The sequence below is a fragment of the Ranitomeya imitator genome, chromosome 7, assembly GCF_032444005.1.
Source record: "Ranitomeya imitator isolate aRanImi1 chromosome 7, aRanImi1.pri, whole genome shotgun sequence".
In the NCBI taxonomy this organism is placed as follows: Eukaryota; Metazoa; Chordata; class Amphibia; order Anura; family Dendrobatidae; genus Ranitomeya; species Ranitomeya imitator.
The window spans coordinates 18,637,875-18,655,745 of NC_091288.1; the positions used below are offsets into that span (position 1 = coordinate 18,637,875).

At 44.8% G+C, this 17,871-nt stretch overlaps 1 protein-coding gene across 2 annotated transcripts in view; it reads left to right on the top strand.

The window, feature by feature from the left end:
• Positions 1-17,871, top strand: part of THSD7B (thrombospondin type 1 domain containing 7B) — a 452,200-nt gene that overhangs the window by 84,436 nt on the left and 349,893 nt on the right. For both annotated transcript variants that reach the window (XM_069732875.1, XM_069732874.1), the window contains exon 2: positions 1,110-1,282. In XM_069732875.1, coding sequence (XP_069588976.1) covers positions 1,141-1,282 — 142 coding nt within the window. In that variant the 5' untranslated portion in view covers positions 1,110-1,140. The remainder of the gene's footprint in view (positions 1-1,109; positions 1,283-17,871) is intronic.

Here is a 17,871-nt window from a genome sequence, read left to right on the forward strand (position 1 = left end):
GATATGTTTAGTTCTGAGAGGATTGTCTAGATTGGATACATTGTAGCCATCGGGAACCAGCAATTTTGCAAATATTTAACATAAAATGTTACATAGCTTCTCATTGTGCAATGACTTATTTTTTGTTTCCAATGAAAATACAAAAACCCCCATGCAGAGCGATCGCCATCATCAGAGATTTATTCCAGTTGTTTAATCAACACTGATACATTGTAACAATCCAATCGTCAATGTGATTACGTCCAGGTCACCAGGGGTTTCAGAAACAAAGTAAAGATCTTCAAAACAAAGATTTATGTGAATTTTTTTTTTAATGTTAATCCCATTACATTTTGTTACTTTTGCAGACTTGAAGCTTAATGGAAGCAAAAGTCTCACAATCTGATTTGTGCAGGAAGAGGTGGATTTTGAGGGCATAAAAAGGGGTTAGGATTATAAATCCGTTGCATTCACCTCCTCTTGGCCTTTCTCATTCCTGCTGACGGTCCTCCGATCGTCCTCATCCATTGCGTTATGGGACCACGGACAGCGTTGCACGGCGAAATTAACGTCGTGCAACGCGGCCGTTAACGCGCCCATTCACGCTAATGGGAACGCGCTACACTAGCGCGTGCCATGTTCGGCACGCGCTAGCGATGCGCCGGAGATTCCTGGCGCGCGGGGATCTGCGAGAGCGGGGACGTTACCGCGACCCCATAAAAAACATTGCGTTAGCGCAATCCGCTAGCGCTAAACGGATTGCACTAACGCAATGTGACCCTTTACTTCTGTCTTATTCTGCCAGAAGGATCTGGCGCTGCTGTAATCCACTAGATCACATGGTGATCTGGGGGGGCGATCGGAGAATCATCAGTAGTGAGATAGGTACTGTATGAAGAGGGACGAGGGCAGGGGAGTATTAAAAGGGGTTTTTTTGTGTGTTTTTTTAAATCCCTTCCCTACAGATTTTTATATGATGCAAAGAAAATTTCTGGGGTGAATATGAATTTCGGGAGATTCGCTAATCACAACCCTCGTAGGAGCCTCACAGGCATTCATATGTGTTTATCATCCAGATTTTGCAGAAATTGTTATAATTACATTTTTTTTTTTCTTATTTTTATTTTTAGGAGCAGAAAGTAAGTGAAGAACGACAGCAGAATGTACGTCAGAAATGGAGCGGCTCCCGGCACCTGCCCCAGACTGACCATGCACAAGTATCTGCTGCTCTCGGCGATGCTGTTGCCTCTTACAAAAGCCGATTTTACACTTCAGGAAATCAAACCGTTCACTTGGAAATCAGGTAATAACTTTTATGATGTGCTATAAACAGCCGAGTTATATCTGACTCTCCCCGGGATCCTGCAGGTACGTGGACTGAGGTGGCTTAGGCTACTTTCACACTTGCGTTGTGCGACGTACGTCGCAATGCGTCGTTTTGGGGAAAAAACGCATCCTGCAAAGTTGCCCGCAGGATGCGTTTTTTTCTCCACAGACTTGCATTAGCGACGCATGGCCACATGTCGCATCCGTCGTGCGACGGATGCGTCGTGTTTTGGCGGACCGTCGGCACAAAAAAGTTCCATGTAACTTTTTGTGCGTCGCGTCCGCCATTTTCGACCGCGCATGCGCGGCTGAAACTCCACCCCCTCCTCCCCCGACATTACAATGGGGCAGTGGATGCGTTGAAAAACTGCATCCGCTGCCCCTGTTGTTCATTTATTTCACAACGTGCGTGGTACGTCGGCCAGACGCATAGCGACGGGACCGTACCGACGCAAGTGTGAAAGTAGCCTAAGGCACCCAGCTGGGGGTGTAATTATAGGGGGTGTAATTGTAGGGGTGCATTTACTAGTTACAGATTTTGCCTTTATCCCAAGAGCTTCGAGTTATCGCTTTTTTTTCCAACAAATTTGACAAAACAAGCCTATCGGGAGCGCCGTCAGATCCTCTTTAATTGAGTCGTATGAGTTCACCAAAAAACTTTTATTTTTAGCCTAAAAATGTCATCATTCCCTTAGTAGGGCACAAGCTGTAATTCCAGAAAGAGCCATCAACCAGGGGGGAGCTGTTGCAGATCTTATATCTTTTTTTTATACCAGAGTTATAAAGAATCAGAAAAGCATTGATGCCTCCTGTCATAAACAGCGCCACATCTGTCCATGGGTTGAGGTTGGTATTGCAGCTAAGCTTCATTTAAAGGGAGTCTGCCAGCACAGAAGTACAGGAGCTCAGTGCACCCTGGCCACACATTGAAGTACAACTTCCCATCTGCTTGTTTTCCATCTATCTCCGACCTTCTCTGGCTCTATGAAGACAGGGCTGTCAATCAAAATAGAGGCGAGGAGGCGGACATAGAGGAAAAACTACCGGGTGGGAAGGAGCACTTAAATGTTTGGCCACGCCAAGGAGGCTCTGAGCGTCTGTGCTTGGTTTGAACAGTCATTCCGTGGTGACAATCGCTTTAAGTGAATTGGGCTGACTTGCAATACCACACTCAGCCTGTGATCAGTAGTGGCGCTGTTCCTGAATGAAACTCTGATCCTCTGATTTTCTAATGCTAATCTATCCATAAACGAATCCCTTACAACCCAAATAATCGCTCTTACAAAGTATTGGATCTCTTTATGGACATCCAGTTGGCGTGCGGTATCTTACAGGCAATGCCTGCTGGGAAAAGTATGCAAATTAGCTCTCCAACAAAAGGAAGACCGCAGGCTCTGCAGCGCCACCTATAGGTAGGTGCCCTGTATGTCAGTGTCCGTCCCATTTCAGCACCTGCAGACAGCAGTGTTTCGGACTTCTCGCTCCTCATCAGTACACAGCAGGTTTCTCTGCGAGATCCCTGATAATCCCAGATCCGCTGCGGTTCTCCAGATCCGAATGCGATAGTCGAGTCCAGTTCGGGTACGTGATTCGCGATCTGTACTCCCTACGTAAATCGGATCTGAAAAGCATACATTAACTCTTTCCTGATAATATTGATCCATAAGGGTATGTGCACACGTCCGGATTTTTAGCGTTTTTTTTGCGGAATTTCGCAATAAAAACGCTATAAATCCGGTAAAAAAACGCTAACATTATGCATCCTATCTTTTAGAATGCATTCCGCATTTTTTGTGCATATGTTAGCGTTTTTTTCCGCAAAACAAACGCATTCCGCAAAAAGAACGGACATGCTCATTCTTTTTGCGGATTCCATATCAAAAAGGACTTTCCTGAAAAAAAAAAAAAAACGCAAAAAATCCGCGCAAAATCCGCGCGAAAAAAGACGCGGATTTCTGGCAGAATTCTCAGGATTTTGTCTGGAAAAAAACCTGACGTGTGCACATACCCTTAAGCTGATGAATCCCCAGAGGAGACGACACCCGCGTATTTTCAATCATCGCTTTCTTATTTTATATCCAACCTGACGGAGATTGCAAATTGCGGCTTCTTTATCTCAAGCTTCCAACAATTGCTCAATTTTCGGTAATCCCTTTTTTTTTTCTTTTTTTTTAATATTAAATTGAACTAAAAAAAAGAGATTTTGTTATATAGGATCTCAAAAGCAGAAATGATTTATTGCAGCGGCAATCTGCACCATTACTGTTGCCAAAGGCTATTTGTTTAGCATTTATCAGTGAAGAAGGAGCATTGTGCATATAGCGGCTGCATGCAAATTGCGAACAGTCAAATACCATAGATCATTTTCTGCAGCTCCATCCCCCCACTCTTTGCCGCCCCCCATTTCTTCCCTGTCCGTACCATTATTTTATCTGCAGTGAAATGAAACTATGAATTTTCATACATTTCTGCGGCTCGTGTAGACAGCGCAGCGAGCTAGTTTGTACATCTGTCATAATCATACTGATAAATACGGCGGCCGTGGGATATAAAATACACCGGTTTTATATTCTGCCTTACGCCTTCTGTTCTCCGCTTATTATACCGCCAGAGTGGGAGCTTTGTCTATTAACATGCCCTACCAGTTTAATAATTTACCGCAGTTATCTCACTCCTGCGCCTCTCTCTTCTCCATCGGAAATTAATTAACCCTTTATCACAGTCATTTATTTAATTTTTTTTCCCTCTTAGGAAGTTTGAAAAAGTAAATAAAGAAAAACAGTAAACACAGGAATAAATATTTCACAACTTAAAGCCAAATATTCATGTTCGCAAAATGGTAAATATTGAAGCAAAGAGGACTTCTCATACGCTAGATTATAAATATATCTAGTGGTGGAAATAAGTATTTGATCCCTTGCTGATTTTGTAAGATTGCCCACTGACCAAGACATGAACAGTCTATAATTTTAAAGGTAGGTTAATTTTAACATTGAGAGATAGAATATAAAAAATAAAATCCAGAAAATCACATTGTATAAAATGTATACATTTATTTGCATTTTGCAGTGAGAAATAAGTATTTGATCCCCCTACCAGCCAGTAAGAGTTCTGGCTCTTACAGACCAGTTAGACACTCTTAATCAACTCATTACAGCTGTCTTACATAGTCACCTTATAAAAGACTCCCGTCCACAGACTCAAATAATCAGTCAGACTCTAACCTCTACAACATGGGCAAAACCAAAGAGCTTTATAAGGATGTCAGGGACAAGATCATAGACCTGCACAAAGCTGTAATGGGCTACAAAACCATAAGTAAGATGCTGGGCGAGAAGGAGACAACTGTTGGTGCAATAGTAAGAAAATGGAAGAAATACAAAATGACTGTCAATGGACATGGATCTGGGGCACCATGCAACATCTCACCTCGTGGGGTATCCTTGATCATGAGAAAGGTGAGAGATCAGCCTAAAATCTCAAGGCAGCTGGGACCACAGACACCAAGAAAACCATTGGTAACACATTACGCCGTAAAGGTTTAAAATCCTTCAGTGCCCGCAAGGTCCCCCATCTCAAGAAGGCACATGTGCAGCCCGTCTGAAGTTTGTCAGTGAACACCTGGATGATTCTGTGAGTGATTGGGAGAAGGTGCTGCGGTCAGAGGAGACAAAAATTGAGCTCTTTGGCATTAACTCAACTCGCCGTGATTGGAGCAAGAGAAATGCTGCCCATGACCCAAATAACACCATCCCCACTGCCAAGCATGGAGGTGGAAACATTATGTTTTGGGGTGTTTCTCTGCTAAGAGCACAGGACTGCTTCACTACATCAATGGGAGAATGGATGGAGCCATGTACTGTAAAATCCTGAGTGACAACCTCCTTCCCTCAGCCAGGACATTAAAAATGGGTTGTGGCTAGGACTTCAGCAAGACAATGACCCAAAACATACAACCAAGGCAACAAAGGAGTGGCTCAAAAAGAAGCACATTAAGGTCATGGAGTGGCCTAGCCAGTCTCCAGACCTTAATCCCATAGAAAACGTATGGAGGGAGGTGAAGCTCCGAGTTGCCAAGCAACAGCCTCAAAATCTTAATGATTTAGAGATGATCTTCAAAGGGGAGTGGAACAAAATTCCTCCTGACATGTGCGCAAACCTCATCGTCAACTACAAGAAAGGTCTGACTGCTGTGCTTGCCAACAAGGGTTTTGCCACCAAGTATTCAGTCTTGTTTGCCAGAGGGATCAAATACTTATTTGTCACTGCAAAACGCAAATGTATATAATTTATACAATGTAATTTTTCTGGATTTTATTTTTGATATTCTATCTCTCAATGTTAACCCCTTCCCGACCCATGATGCCACGTAGGCGTCATGAAAGTCGGTGCCAATCCGACCCATGACGCCTATGTGGCGTCATGGAAAGATAGCGTCCCTGCAGATCGAGTGAAAGGGTTAACTCCCATTTCACCCGATCTGCAGGGACAGGGGGAGTGGTAGTTTAGCCCAGGGGGGGTGGCTTCACCCCCTCGTGGCTACGATCGCTCTATTTGGCTGTTGAAAGTGAAACTGCCAATCAGAGCGATTTGTAATATTTCACCTATTATAACGGGTGAAATATTACAATCCAGCCATGGCCGATGCTGAAATATCATCGGCCATGGCTGGAAATACTAATGTGCCCCCACCCCACCCCACCGATCGCCCCCCAGCCCCCCCGATCTGGCCGGTACACTGCTCCGGCTCCCCTCCGTCCAGTGCTCCGCTCCCCCCCGTGCTCTTGTCCGCTCCCCCCGTGCTCCAATCACCCCCCCGTGCTCCAATCACCCCCCCTGCACTCCGATCCACCCCCCCGGTGCTCCGTTCCACCCCCCCGTGCTCCATTCCAGCCCCCCCGTGCTCCGTTCCACGCCCCCGTGCTCCGTTCCACCCCTCCCGCGCTCCGATTCCCCCCCCCGTGCTCCGATTCCCCCCCCCCCCCCGTGGTCCCCCCCACCCCATCATACTTACCGATCCAGCCGGGGTCACGTCCATCTTCTCCCTGGGCGCCGCCATCTTCCAAAATGGCGGGCGCATGCGCAGTGCGCCCGCCGAATCGGCCGGCAGATTCGTTCCAAAGTGCATTTTGATCACTGAGATTATATCTCAGTGAGCAAAATAAAAAAAATAATAAATGACCCCCCCCCTTTGTCACCCCCATAGGTAGGGACAATAAAAAAATAAAGAAATTTTTTTTTTCCACTAATGTTAGGATAGGGTTAGGGGTAGGGTTAGGGTTAGGGCTAGGGTTAGGGTTTCGGTATGTGCACACGTATTCTGGTCCTCTGCGGATTTTTCCGCTGCGGATTTGATAAATCCGCAGTGCTAATCCGCTGCGGATTTATGGCGGATTTACCGCGGTTTTTCTGCGCATTTCACTGCGGTTTTACAACTGCGATTTTCTATTGGAGCAGTTGTAAAACCGCTGCGGAATCCGCACAAAGAAGTGACAGTGTACAGCGATTTTTGTTCCCGTAGGTTTACATTGAACTGTAAACTCATGGGAAACTGCTGCGGATCCGCAGCGTTTTCCGCAGCGTGTGCGCATACCTTTAGAATTAGGCTATGTGCACACTGTGCGGATTTGGCTGCGGATTGGCCGCTGCGGATTCGCAGCAGTGTTCCATCAGGTTTACAGTACCATGTAAACATATGAAAAACCAAATCCGCTGTGCCCATGGTGCGGAAAATACCGCGCGAAAACGCTGCGTTGTATTTTCCGCAGCATGTCAATTCTTTGTGCGGATTCCGCAGCGTTTTACACCTGTTCCTCAATAGGAATCCGCAGGTGAAATCCGCACAAAAAACACTGGAAATCCGCGGAAAATCCGCAGGTAAAATGCAGTGCCTTTTACCCGTGGATTTTTCAAAAATGGTGCGGAAATATCTCACACGAATCCGCAACGTGGGCACATAGCCTTAGGGTTAGGGTTGGAATTAGGGTTGTGGTTAGGGTTGTGATTAGAGTTATGGCTACAGTTGGGATTAGGGTTAGGGGTGTGGGGGGGGTTAGTGTTGGAGGTAGAATTGAGGGGTTTCCTGTTGTGAATTCTGTGGCTGAGTTCACTTCTGTGGTCACAAGTGGTATTGCAGTCTCTGGGCTTCCTCCCTCAGGTGTTTTGGTGAGCTCGTTGGCTGCCTTGCTATTTAGCTCCACCTGAGTCTGTCTTCCTTGCTCCTTGTCAATGTTCCAGTGTTGGATCTGAGCTACTGCATCTTTCCTTGGGCCTGCTGTTCTGCTAGATAAGTGCTTCTAGTTTGTTTTCTGTTTTTTCTGTCCAGCTTGCTATTAACTTTTGCTGGAAGCTCTGAGAAGCAAAGGGGTGCACCGCCGTGCTGTTAGTTCGGCACGGTGGGTCTTTTTGCCCCTTTGCGTGGTTTTCGTTTTAGGGTTTTTTGTAGACTGCATAGTTCTCTTTGCTATCCTCGCTCTGTCTAGAATATCGGGCCTCACTTTGCTGAATCTATTTCATTCCTATGTTTGTCTTTTCATCTTGCTAACAGTCATTATATGTGGGGGGCTGCCTATTCCTTTGGGGTATTTCTCTGAGGTAAGTCAGGCTTGTATTTCTATCTTCAGGCTAGTCAGCTCCTCAGGCAGTGCCGAGTTGCATAGGTAGTGATAGGCGCAATCCACTGCTGCTTATAGTTGTGTGAGGATAGATCAGGTACTGCAGTCTACAGAGATTCCACGTCTCAGAGCTCGTCCTATTGTTTTTGGTTATTGCCAGATCTCTGTATGTGCGCTGATTACTGCACGCTGTGTTGCCTGATTGCCAGCCATAACAGTACAAGGAGCCACACCAATGATTCCCAATAGAGGGAAAAAAGAAATCCTGACATCATTTTTTTTTCTTAGCTCTGTCTTCAGTCTTTTTTTTCCCCTAGACATTAGAGTGCTTCAGGACACAGCTGTGGACATGGATATTCAGGCTCTGTGCTCTTCAATGGATAATCTCGTTGTAAATGTACAAAAGATTCAAGATACTATTGATCAGAAATCTATGCTAGAACCAAGAATTCCGATTCCTGATTTGTTTTTTGGTGACAGAACTAAGTTCCTGAGCTTCAGAAATAATTGTAAGCTATTTTTGGCCTTGAAACCTCATTCTTCTGGTAATCCTATTCAACAGGTTTTGATTATTATTTCTTTTTTGCGCGGCGACCCACAGGACTGGGCGTTTTCTCTTGCACCAGGAGATTCTGCATTGAGTAATGTTGATGCATTTTTCCAGGCACTGGGATTGCTTTACGATGAGCCTAATTCAGTGGATCAGGCTGAGAAAAATCTGCTGGCTTTATGCCAGGGTCAGGATGATGTAGAAGTATATTGTCAGAAATTTAGGAAGTGGTCAGTACTCACTCTGTGGAATGAATCTGCACTAGCGGCTTTGTTCAGAAAGGGTCTCTCTGAAGCTCTTAAGGATGTAATGGTGGGATTTCCTATGCCTGCTGGTTTGAATGAGTCTATGTCCTTGGCCATTCAGATCGGTCGTCGCTTGCGCGAGCGTAAATCTGTGCACCATTTGGCGGTATTGTCTGAGAGTAAACCTAAGCCTATGCAGTGCGACAGGACTATGACTAAAGTAGAACGGCAAGAACACAGACGTCTGAACAGACTGTGTTTCTATTGTGGTGATTCTACTCATGCTATTTCTAATTGTCCTAAACGCACTAGGCGGTTCGATAGCTCTGCCGTTATTGGTACTGTACAGTCCAAATTCCTTTTGTCCATTACCTTAATGTGCTCTTTGTCATCGTATTCTGTCATGGCGTTTGTGGATTCAGGCGCTGCCCTGAATCTGATGGATCGTGTGGGACCCCGACTTCGTGTTGGGGATCTGGTTTGGTTATCTTCTCGTCATATTCCTATGAAGGTTTCCTCTCCTAAATTTAAACCTCGTTTTATTGGTCCGTATAGGATTTCTGAGATTCTCAATCCGGTGTCTTTTCGTCTGACCCTCCCAGACTCCTTTTCCATACATAATGTATTCCATAGGTCGTTGTTGAGGAGATACGTGGCACCTATGGTTCCATCTGTGGAGCCTCCTGCCCCTGTTTTGGTAGAGGGGGAATTGGAGTATATTGTGGAGAAGATTTTGGATTCTCGTGTCTCTAGACGGAAACTCCAGTATCTGGTCAAATGGAAGGGTTATGCTCAGGAAGATAATTCCTGGGTTTTTGCCTCTGATGTCCATGCCCCAGATCTTGTTCGTGCCTTTCATGTGGCTCATCCTGGTCGGCCTGGGGGTTCTGGTGAGGGTTCGGTGACCCCTCCTCAAGGGGGGGGTACTGTTGTGAATTCTGTGGCTGAGTTCACTTCTGTGGTCACAAGTGGTATTGCAGTCTCTGGGCTTCCTCCCTCAGGTGTTTTGGTGAGCTCGTTGGCTGCCTTGCTATTTAGCTCCACCTGAGTCTGTCTTCCTTGCTCCTTGTCAATGTTCCAGTGTTGGATCTGAGCTACTGCATCTTTCCTTGGGCCTGCTGCTCTGCTAGATAAGTGCTTCTAGTTTGTTTTCTGTTTTTTCTGTCCAGCTTGCTATTAACTTTTGCTGGAAGCTCTGAGAAGCAAAGGGGTGCACCGCCGTGCTGTTAGTTCGGCACGGTGGGTCTTTTTGCCCCTTTGCGTGGTTTTCGTTTTAGGGTTTTTTGTAGACTGCATAGTTCTCTTTGCTATCCTCGCTCTGTCTAGAATATCGGGCCTCACTTTGCTGAATCTATTTCATTCCTATGTTTGTCTTTTCATCTTGCTAACAGTCATTATATGTGGGGGGCTGCCTATTCCTTTGGGGTATTTCTCTGAGGTAAGTCAGGCTTGTATTTCTATCTTCAGGCTAGTCAGCTCCTCAGGCAGTGCCGAGTTGCATAGGTAGTGATAGGCGCAATCCACTGCTGCTTATAGTTGTGTGAGGATAGATCAGGTACTGCAGTCTACAGAGATTCCACGTCTCAGAGCTCGTCCTATTGTTTTTGGTTATTGCCAGATCTCTGTATGTGCGCTGATTACTGCACGCTGTGTTGCCTGATTGCCAGCCATAACAGTTTCCACTGTTTAGGCACATCAGGGGTCTCCAAACGCAACATGGCGCCACCATTGATTCCAGCCAATCTCGTATTCAAAAAGTCAAATGGTGCTCCCTCACTTCCGAGCCCTGACGTGTGCCCAAACAGTGGTTTACCCCCACATATGGGGTACCAGCATACTCAGGACAAACTGCGCAACAATTACTGGGGTCCAATTTCTCCTGATACCCTTGTGAATCTAAAAAAATGCTTGCTAAAACATAATTTTTGAGGAAAGAAAAATGATTTTTTATTTTCACGGCTCTGCGTTGTAAACGTCTGTGAAGCACTTGGGGGTTCAAAGTGCTCACCACATATCTAGATAAGTTCCTTGGGGGGTCTAGTTTCTAAAATGGGGTCACTTGTGGGGGTTTCTATTGTTTAGGCACATCAGGGGCTCTGCAAACGCAACGTGACGCCCGCAGAGCATTCCATCAAAGTCTGCATTTCAAAACGTCACTACTTCACTTCCGAGCCTCGGCATATGCCCAAACAGTGGTTTACCCCCACATATGGGGTATCAGCGTACTCACGAGAAACTGGACAACAACTTTTGGGGTCCAATTTCTTCTGTAACCCTTGGGAAAATAATAAATTCTGGGCTAAATAATTATTTTTGAGGAAAGAAAACGTATTTATTATTTTCACGGCTCTACATTATAAACTTCTATGAAGCACTTGGGGGTTCAAAGTGCTCACCACACATCTAGATAAGTTCCTTTGGGGGTCTAGTTTCCAAAATGGGGTCACTTGTGGGGGTTTCTACTGTTAAGCCACATCAGGGGCTCTGCAAACGCAACGTGACGCCCGCAGAGCATTCCATCAAAGTCTGCATTTCAAAACGTCACTACTTCACATCCGAGCCTCGGCATGTGCCCAAACAGTGGTTTACCCCCACATATGGGGTATCAGCGTACTCAGGAGAAACTGGACAACAACTGTTGGGGTCAAATTTCTCCTGTTTCCCTTGGGAAAATAAAAAATTGCAGGCTAAAAGATCATTTTTGAGAAAATAATTTTTATTTTTTATTTTCATGGCTCTGCGTTATAAACTTCTGTGAAGCACTTGGGGGTTCAAAGTCCTCACCACACATCTAGATTAGTTCCTTTGGGGGTCTAGTTTCCAAAATGGTGTCATTTCTGGGGGATCTCCAATGTTTAGGCACACAGGGGCTCTCCAAACGTGACATGGTGTCCGCTAATGATTGGAGCTAATTTTCCATTTAAAAAGCCAAATGGCGTGCCTTCCCTTCCGAGCCCTGCCGTGCGCCCAAACAGTGGTTTACCCCCACATATGGGGTATCAGCGTACTCAGAACAAACTGGACAACAATATTTGGGGTCCAATTTCTCCTATTATCCTTGGCAAAATAGGAAATTCCAGGCTAAAAATCATTTTTGAGGAAAGAAAATTATTTTTTATTTTCATGGCTCTGCGTTATAAACTTCTGTGAAGCACCTGGGGGTTTAAAGTGCTCAATATGCATCTAGATAAGTTCCTTGGGGGGTCTAGTTTCCAAAATGGGGTCACTTGTGGGGGAGCTCCAATGTTTAGGCACACAGGGGCTCTCCAAACGCGACATGGTGTCCGCTAACAATTGGAGCTAATTTTCCATTCAAAAAGTCAAATGGCGCGCCTTCCCTTCCGAGCCCTGCCGAGTGCCCAAACAGTGGTTTACCCCCACATATGAGGTATCGACGTACTCGGGAGAAATTGCCCAACAAATTTTATGATCGATTTTATCCTACTGCCCATGTGAAAATGAAAAAATTGAGGCTAAAAGAATTTTTTGTGAAAAAAAAGTACTTTTTCATTTTTACGGATCAATTTGTGAAGCACCTGGGGGTTCAAAGTGCTCACTATGCATCTAGATAAGTTCCTTGGGGCGTCTAGTTTCCAAAATGGGGTCACTTGTGGGGGAGCTCCAATTTTTAGGCACACGGGGGCTCTCCAAACGTGACATGGTGTCCGCTAAAGAGTGGAGCCAATTTTTGATTCAAAAAGTCAAATGGCGCTCCTTCCCTTCCAAGCCCTGCCGTGCGCCCAAACAGTGGTTTACCCCCACATATGAGGTATCAGCGTACTCAGGACAAATTGGACAACAACTTTCGTGGTTCAGTTTCTCCTTTTACCATTGGGAAAATAAAAAAATTGTTGCTGAAAGATAATTTTTGTGACTAAAAAGTTAAATGTTCATTTTTTCCTTCCATGTTGCTTCTGCTGCTGTGAAGCACCTGAAGGGTTAATAAACTTCTTGAATGTGGTTTTGAGTACCTTGAGGGGTGCAGTTTTTAGAATGGTGTCACTTTTGGGTATTTTCAGCCATATAGACCCCTCAAACTGACTTCAAATGTGAGGTGGTCCCTAAAAAAAATGGTTTTGTAAATTTCGTTGTAAAAATGAGAAATCGCTGGTCAAATTTTAACCCTTATAACTTCCTAACAAAAAAAAATTTTGTTTCAAAAATTGTGCTGATGTAAAGTAAACATGTGGGAAATGTTATTTATTAACTATTTTGTGTCACATATCTCTCTGGTTTAACAGAATAAAAATTCAAAATTTGAAAATTGCGAAATTTTCGCCAAATTTCCGTTTTTATCACAAATAAACGCAGAATTTATTGACCTAAATTTACCACTAACATGAAGCCCAATATGTCACGAAAAAACAATCTCAGAACCGCTAGGATCCGTTGAAGCGTTCCTGAGTTATTACCTCATAAAGGGACACTGGTCAGAATTGCAAAAAACGGCAAGGTCTTTAAGGTCAAAATAGGCTGGGTCATGAAGGGGATAAAATTTGCAGAGCTTGATTTGCCGGTCAACCAAATTTGGTGCAGATTGGTCCAGTCATTTGGATAAAGAACAGACATCAGACAACAGAAATTCATTTTTATATATAGAGATATAGGACGTTATTATTATGCTTTGCTTATATAGCACTGCCTTAGTCCGCAGCACTTTACACACATTATCATCACTGTCCCCATCGGGGCTCACAATCTACACTATCTATGCCCAGGAGGAGACATGACAGCTACATACACTTTTATCTGTGTCTGTAGTGTTAAGGCCCCCATACACATGAGTCTGATGTTGGCTGAACCCCACCCGTCCCCGATATCGACGGATTTGGTCGACATCCCAATGTGTACGGGGGCGCCGGCCGACTGATCCTCAGGAGAGATGTTGATCACACGTCCAGTCGCATTGTTCTCCCAGAGATAAGCAACCGGCCAACGTTTTAGCCGGAGGCTTTCTCATAGAGAACACAGGAACACTTGGCAGAGCGAGTGCTCATGTGTATGGGAGAGACGGGTGAGATAACGGTCAGCCAAATGATCGGCAAAAGCATCCCGCCGATACTGGGAAATCTGGGTGCTTTTAATGTGTAAGGGGGCGTTTACTATCCTGCTTTATCAAGACCTCCATAAGTACGACAGAGCTGTCATGAAATCCCTATCTATCTATATAATCGTCTAAGGGGTACTTCCGTCTGTTTGTCTGTAACGGAAATCCTGCGTCACTGATTGGTCACGGCCGGCAGGCCGCATCGGGACAGCTTTGGTGGACGCCGGAGGGTGAGTATATAACTATTTTTTTTTTTAATTTTTTTTTAACAGGGATATGGTGCCCACACTGCTATATACTGCGTGGGCTGTGTTATATACTGCGTGGGCTGTTATATACTGCGTGGGCTGTGTTATATACTGCGTGGGCTGTGTTATATACTGCGTGGGCTGTGTTATATACTGCGTGGGCAGTGTTATATACTATGTTACTATGTGGCTGTGCTGTATACTACGTGGCTGTGCTAAGCGCGACATACATACATACATACATACATACATACATATTCTAGAATACCCGATGCGTTGGAATCGGGCCACCGTCTGGTTTTATAATAATGAGATAACTCCGCTTATTCAGCCCCTATCTACACAGCAAAGGCAAAAAAAAATGCAAATTGCACACCAGTAAATAGACAATCTTGGCCTACCATGCATATTCTTCAGTGGCCTTAAATGTGGAATATTTGAAGATATTTCTGAAATGAAAAGCAAAAACAACTAGCAAAAAAACTCAACAAAAGCGTAAAAAAAATTATTATTATTATAGGGTTTTGCTTCATCATGAAATATTTCTTTTACCAGTGTTTTATTGTTTTATCTATGTTAATAAAAACTGATTTTGATTCTTAAACCTATTTCATATGAAATTTATTAAAATGCAATTTAAAAAAAAATGGAGCGGTGCAGAACTGATTACTTAGAAACAATGAGGCAGGGTTTTGCAACTTTTTTGCAAAAATGATTGTATATTTTGTCATACAATATTTTAGCACAAAAAAGTTTTGTAAACTTTTTGCCACTTTTGAAAAGTTGGTGGACAAAAGGTGAAACAGCTTTAGACAAAAGTTTTCTATTTTTGCCGTCCATCTCTAGCGACTGTAGTGAATTTTGTCACCAAAAGACCTCGTCATTGTCACGCCCTGACTGATGGGCGTGAGCCAAGGGGGTTTGTGACCCCACTGTGCCACGAACCAAACTACCCTGGAAGGGGCGTGACTATGACAGCTGCCTTGGTCTTCGCTGGAGCCTCTGATGGTGAGGTCAGACTTGTGCGGCAGGCAGCTGCCAGGTGCTACTCCAGAGTGGTGTCTGGCTGTGGCTGCTGATCCCACTTGGAGAACAGGAACACCAGGACAGGTGTGGGCATCAGGCAGGACTGGCAGAAGAGCACGGCTGAAACTCAGACGAGTAGGGTGGCACGGCTGAGACACAGAGCTGGCAGAGACACAGGGCTGGCAGGTACGGCAGACACAGGGCAGGCTGGTGTGGTGTATGAAGGAACAGGTTGAGACCTGTTCACACTGGAAGAGAACCGCAAGGCTGCTGATAGGAGTGGTAGAGCAGCAAGAGAAAGGGCAGAAACAGAAGCTAGGCAGAGCGGAACCACAAGGAATGCGGAGAGGAGCTGCAGTTAGATTTCTGCAGAAGCTAAGCAGAGCAGAACCGCAAGGAATGCGGAGGGGAGCTGCAGCAAGAGATTTCTGCAGCAGCAGGAGCGGAGCAGAGTAGAACGGAGCAGAACCCCAGGAGTGTGGTGCAGAGGCAAAGCCGCAGAGAGACAAGGGTAGAACCACAAAGTGCAGAGCCAAGAGCAGAGTGAAGGCACAGAGTGCAGAGCCAAGAGCCTAGAGCAGAGTGCATAGCCAAGAGCAAAGCAAAGGCACAGAGTGCAGAGCCAAGAGCCTAGAGCAGAGTGCATAGCCAAGAGCAAAGCAAAGGCACAGAGTGCAGAGCAAAGTCATAGCTTGCAGAGTAAGGCTGCCGTTACACTATTAGTATTTGGTCAGTATTTTACATCCGTATTTGTAGCCAAAACCAGGAGTGGGTGATAAATACAGAAGTGGTGCATATGTTTCTATTATACTTTTCCTCTAATTGTTCCACTCCTTGTTTTGGCTTACAAATACTGATGTAAAATACTGACCAAATACTGCTAGTGTGACGGCAGCCTAAGAAGCAAAGCAAGGTCGCAGAGTGCGGAGCAGAGAGGCACTGCAGGGAAAGAAACCACAGGCAAGGAGAAAGAGATTGGACAAAGGTCAGACAAGGTAATGGAACAAGACAAGGTATAAGAACAAAAACACAGGGACCAGGATATACAGCCTCCTGGAGGGCAGACAAACAAGATACAAGGCAAAGCAAGGAGAACAGCCTTCAGAGAAGGCAAGACACAGAGCAAGGCCTGGCAGCTCAGAAGCAAAACACAAACTGAGCTAACACATTGCACAGGCCCAGTCCACTGGGTGGAGCTGCACTAAATACTGGAGGCCTCTTGGTAATTGGTCAGGAACAGATTAGACAGGTGCACCTGATTCCTATAAGAACCAGAGAGTTCAGGCGACGCCGCCCCTCCCCCCTATGCACACAGCCAGGAAGCATGCAGAGAGCAGAGGAACAGAATATGGAGCTGGCAAGAAACAGAAACCACATCTTGACCTGGAGCAGTGGGTAAAATAGTGTGAGAGATGAGAGGCCATGCCGTGATGCCAGCAGAGTTGTTAGTCATTGCAGTTCTGGGACTGAACATCCTTGTAGTGGATATCAGTGGGTGGAGGAGGAGATTATTACAGCGAGAATTCTCAGCTGGACCATTATCTGCATCGTGACTAACAGTGGAGAGAAATCAGTTCATTACTATGAGCGTTCAACATTTGGGTTTCGCTAAGTGTTTTCTTTTGATAATGTAATGAATGCAATTTACAGCTATGGAAAAGTCTCTGGTGGATCACTATCGACTTTCTGATAGATCGCAGTCTCTTGGGGCATTCTATTAATCTTTCATTACCAGCCCACAATGGGTAATTGGAAAGTGTTAGCTTGAAATAAAACTTCTGTAAATTTCAAGATCAGCTTAGGTCATAGGAAGAGTCACGGGTGTAAAGATGTAGATTGCGTAGGAATCTTAGGGTACCGTCACACAGTGCAATTTTGATCGCTACGACGGCACGATTCGTGACGTTCGAGCGATATAGTTACGAGATCGCAGTGTCTGACACGCTCCTGCGATCAGGGACCCCGCTGAGAATCGTACGTCGTAGCAGATCGTTTGAAACTTTCTTTCGTCGTCTAGTGTCCCGCTGTGGCGGCATGATTGCATGGTGTAACATATATCGTATACGATGTGCGCATAGTAACCAACGGCTTCTACATCGCACATACGTCATGAATTTATCGCTCCAGCGTCGTAGATTGCAAAGTGTGACAGCAGTCTACGACGCTGGAGCGATATTGTTACGACGCTGGAGCGTCACGAATCGTACCGTCGTAGCGATGAAAATTGCACTGTGTGACGGTACCCTTAAGGTTTGGACAATCCACCCAATTCGTAATTACCCAGACTGAAACTGGTGTGGGTGTTCTCACTTCTGACACTCTTACATTATAGTTTTCTAGATAGTAATCATTAAATGTAAGCGCTCAATCAATTTTGGATCCTAAGAAGATTCATTGTTATAGAAATTTAGGTTGTTGAAAATCCTACAATGTGATTTTCTATTCTTCATTTTTAGATTCTGTCTCTCACAGTTGAAATGTAACAGCGATAAAAATTACAGATCTCTCTCTCTCCATTCTTTGTAGGTGGGAAAAGTTGCAAAATCGGCAGTGTATCAAATACTTATTTTCCCCACTGTACATTATAGTCTAAAGTATGTAGTAATCCAAAACGTGGTTAAAGAGTAGCTAAACTTTTTATTTTTTACGTTTGTTAAAGTTTTGTAATATAATTACCTTATTTTGCTTCCTTCTAAAAAGTTAAGTTCATGCTCCTTTAGAAGCTGCTTTCAACTGCTGCACAACAAGGAAATATAATATATTTAGAGAATCAGCGTACGGGACTTACCCTGTCTGAGCCTCTCTGTTTCACCACCCCCTTTACTCAGTTTGGAAA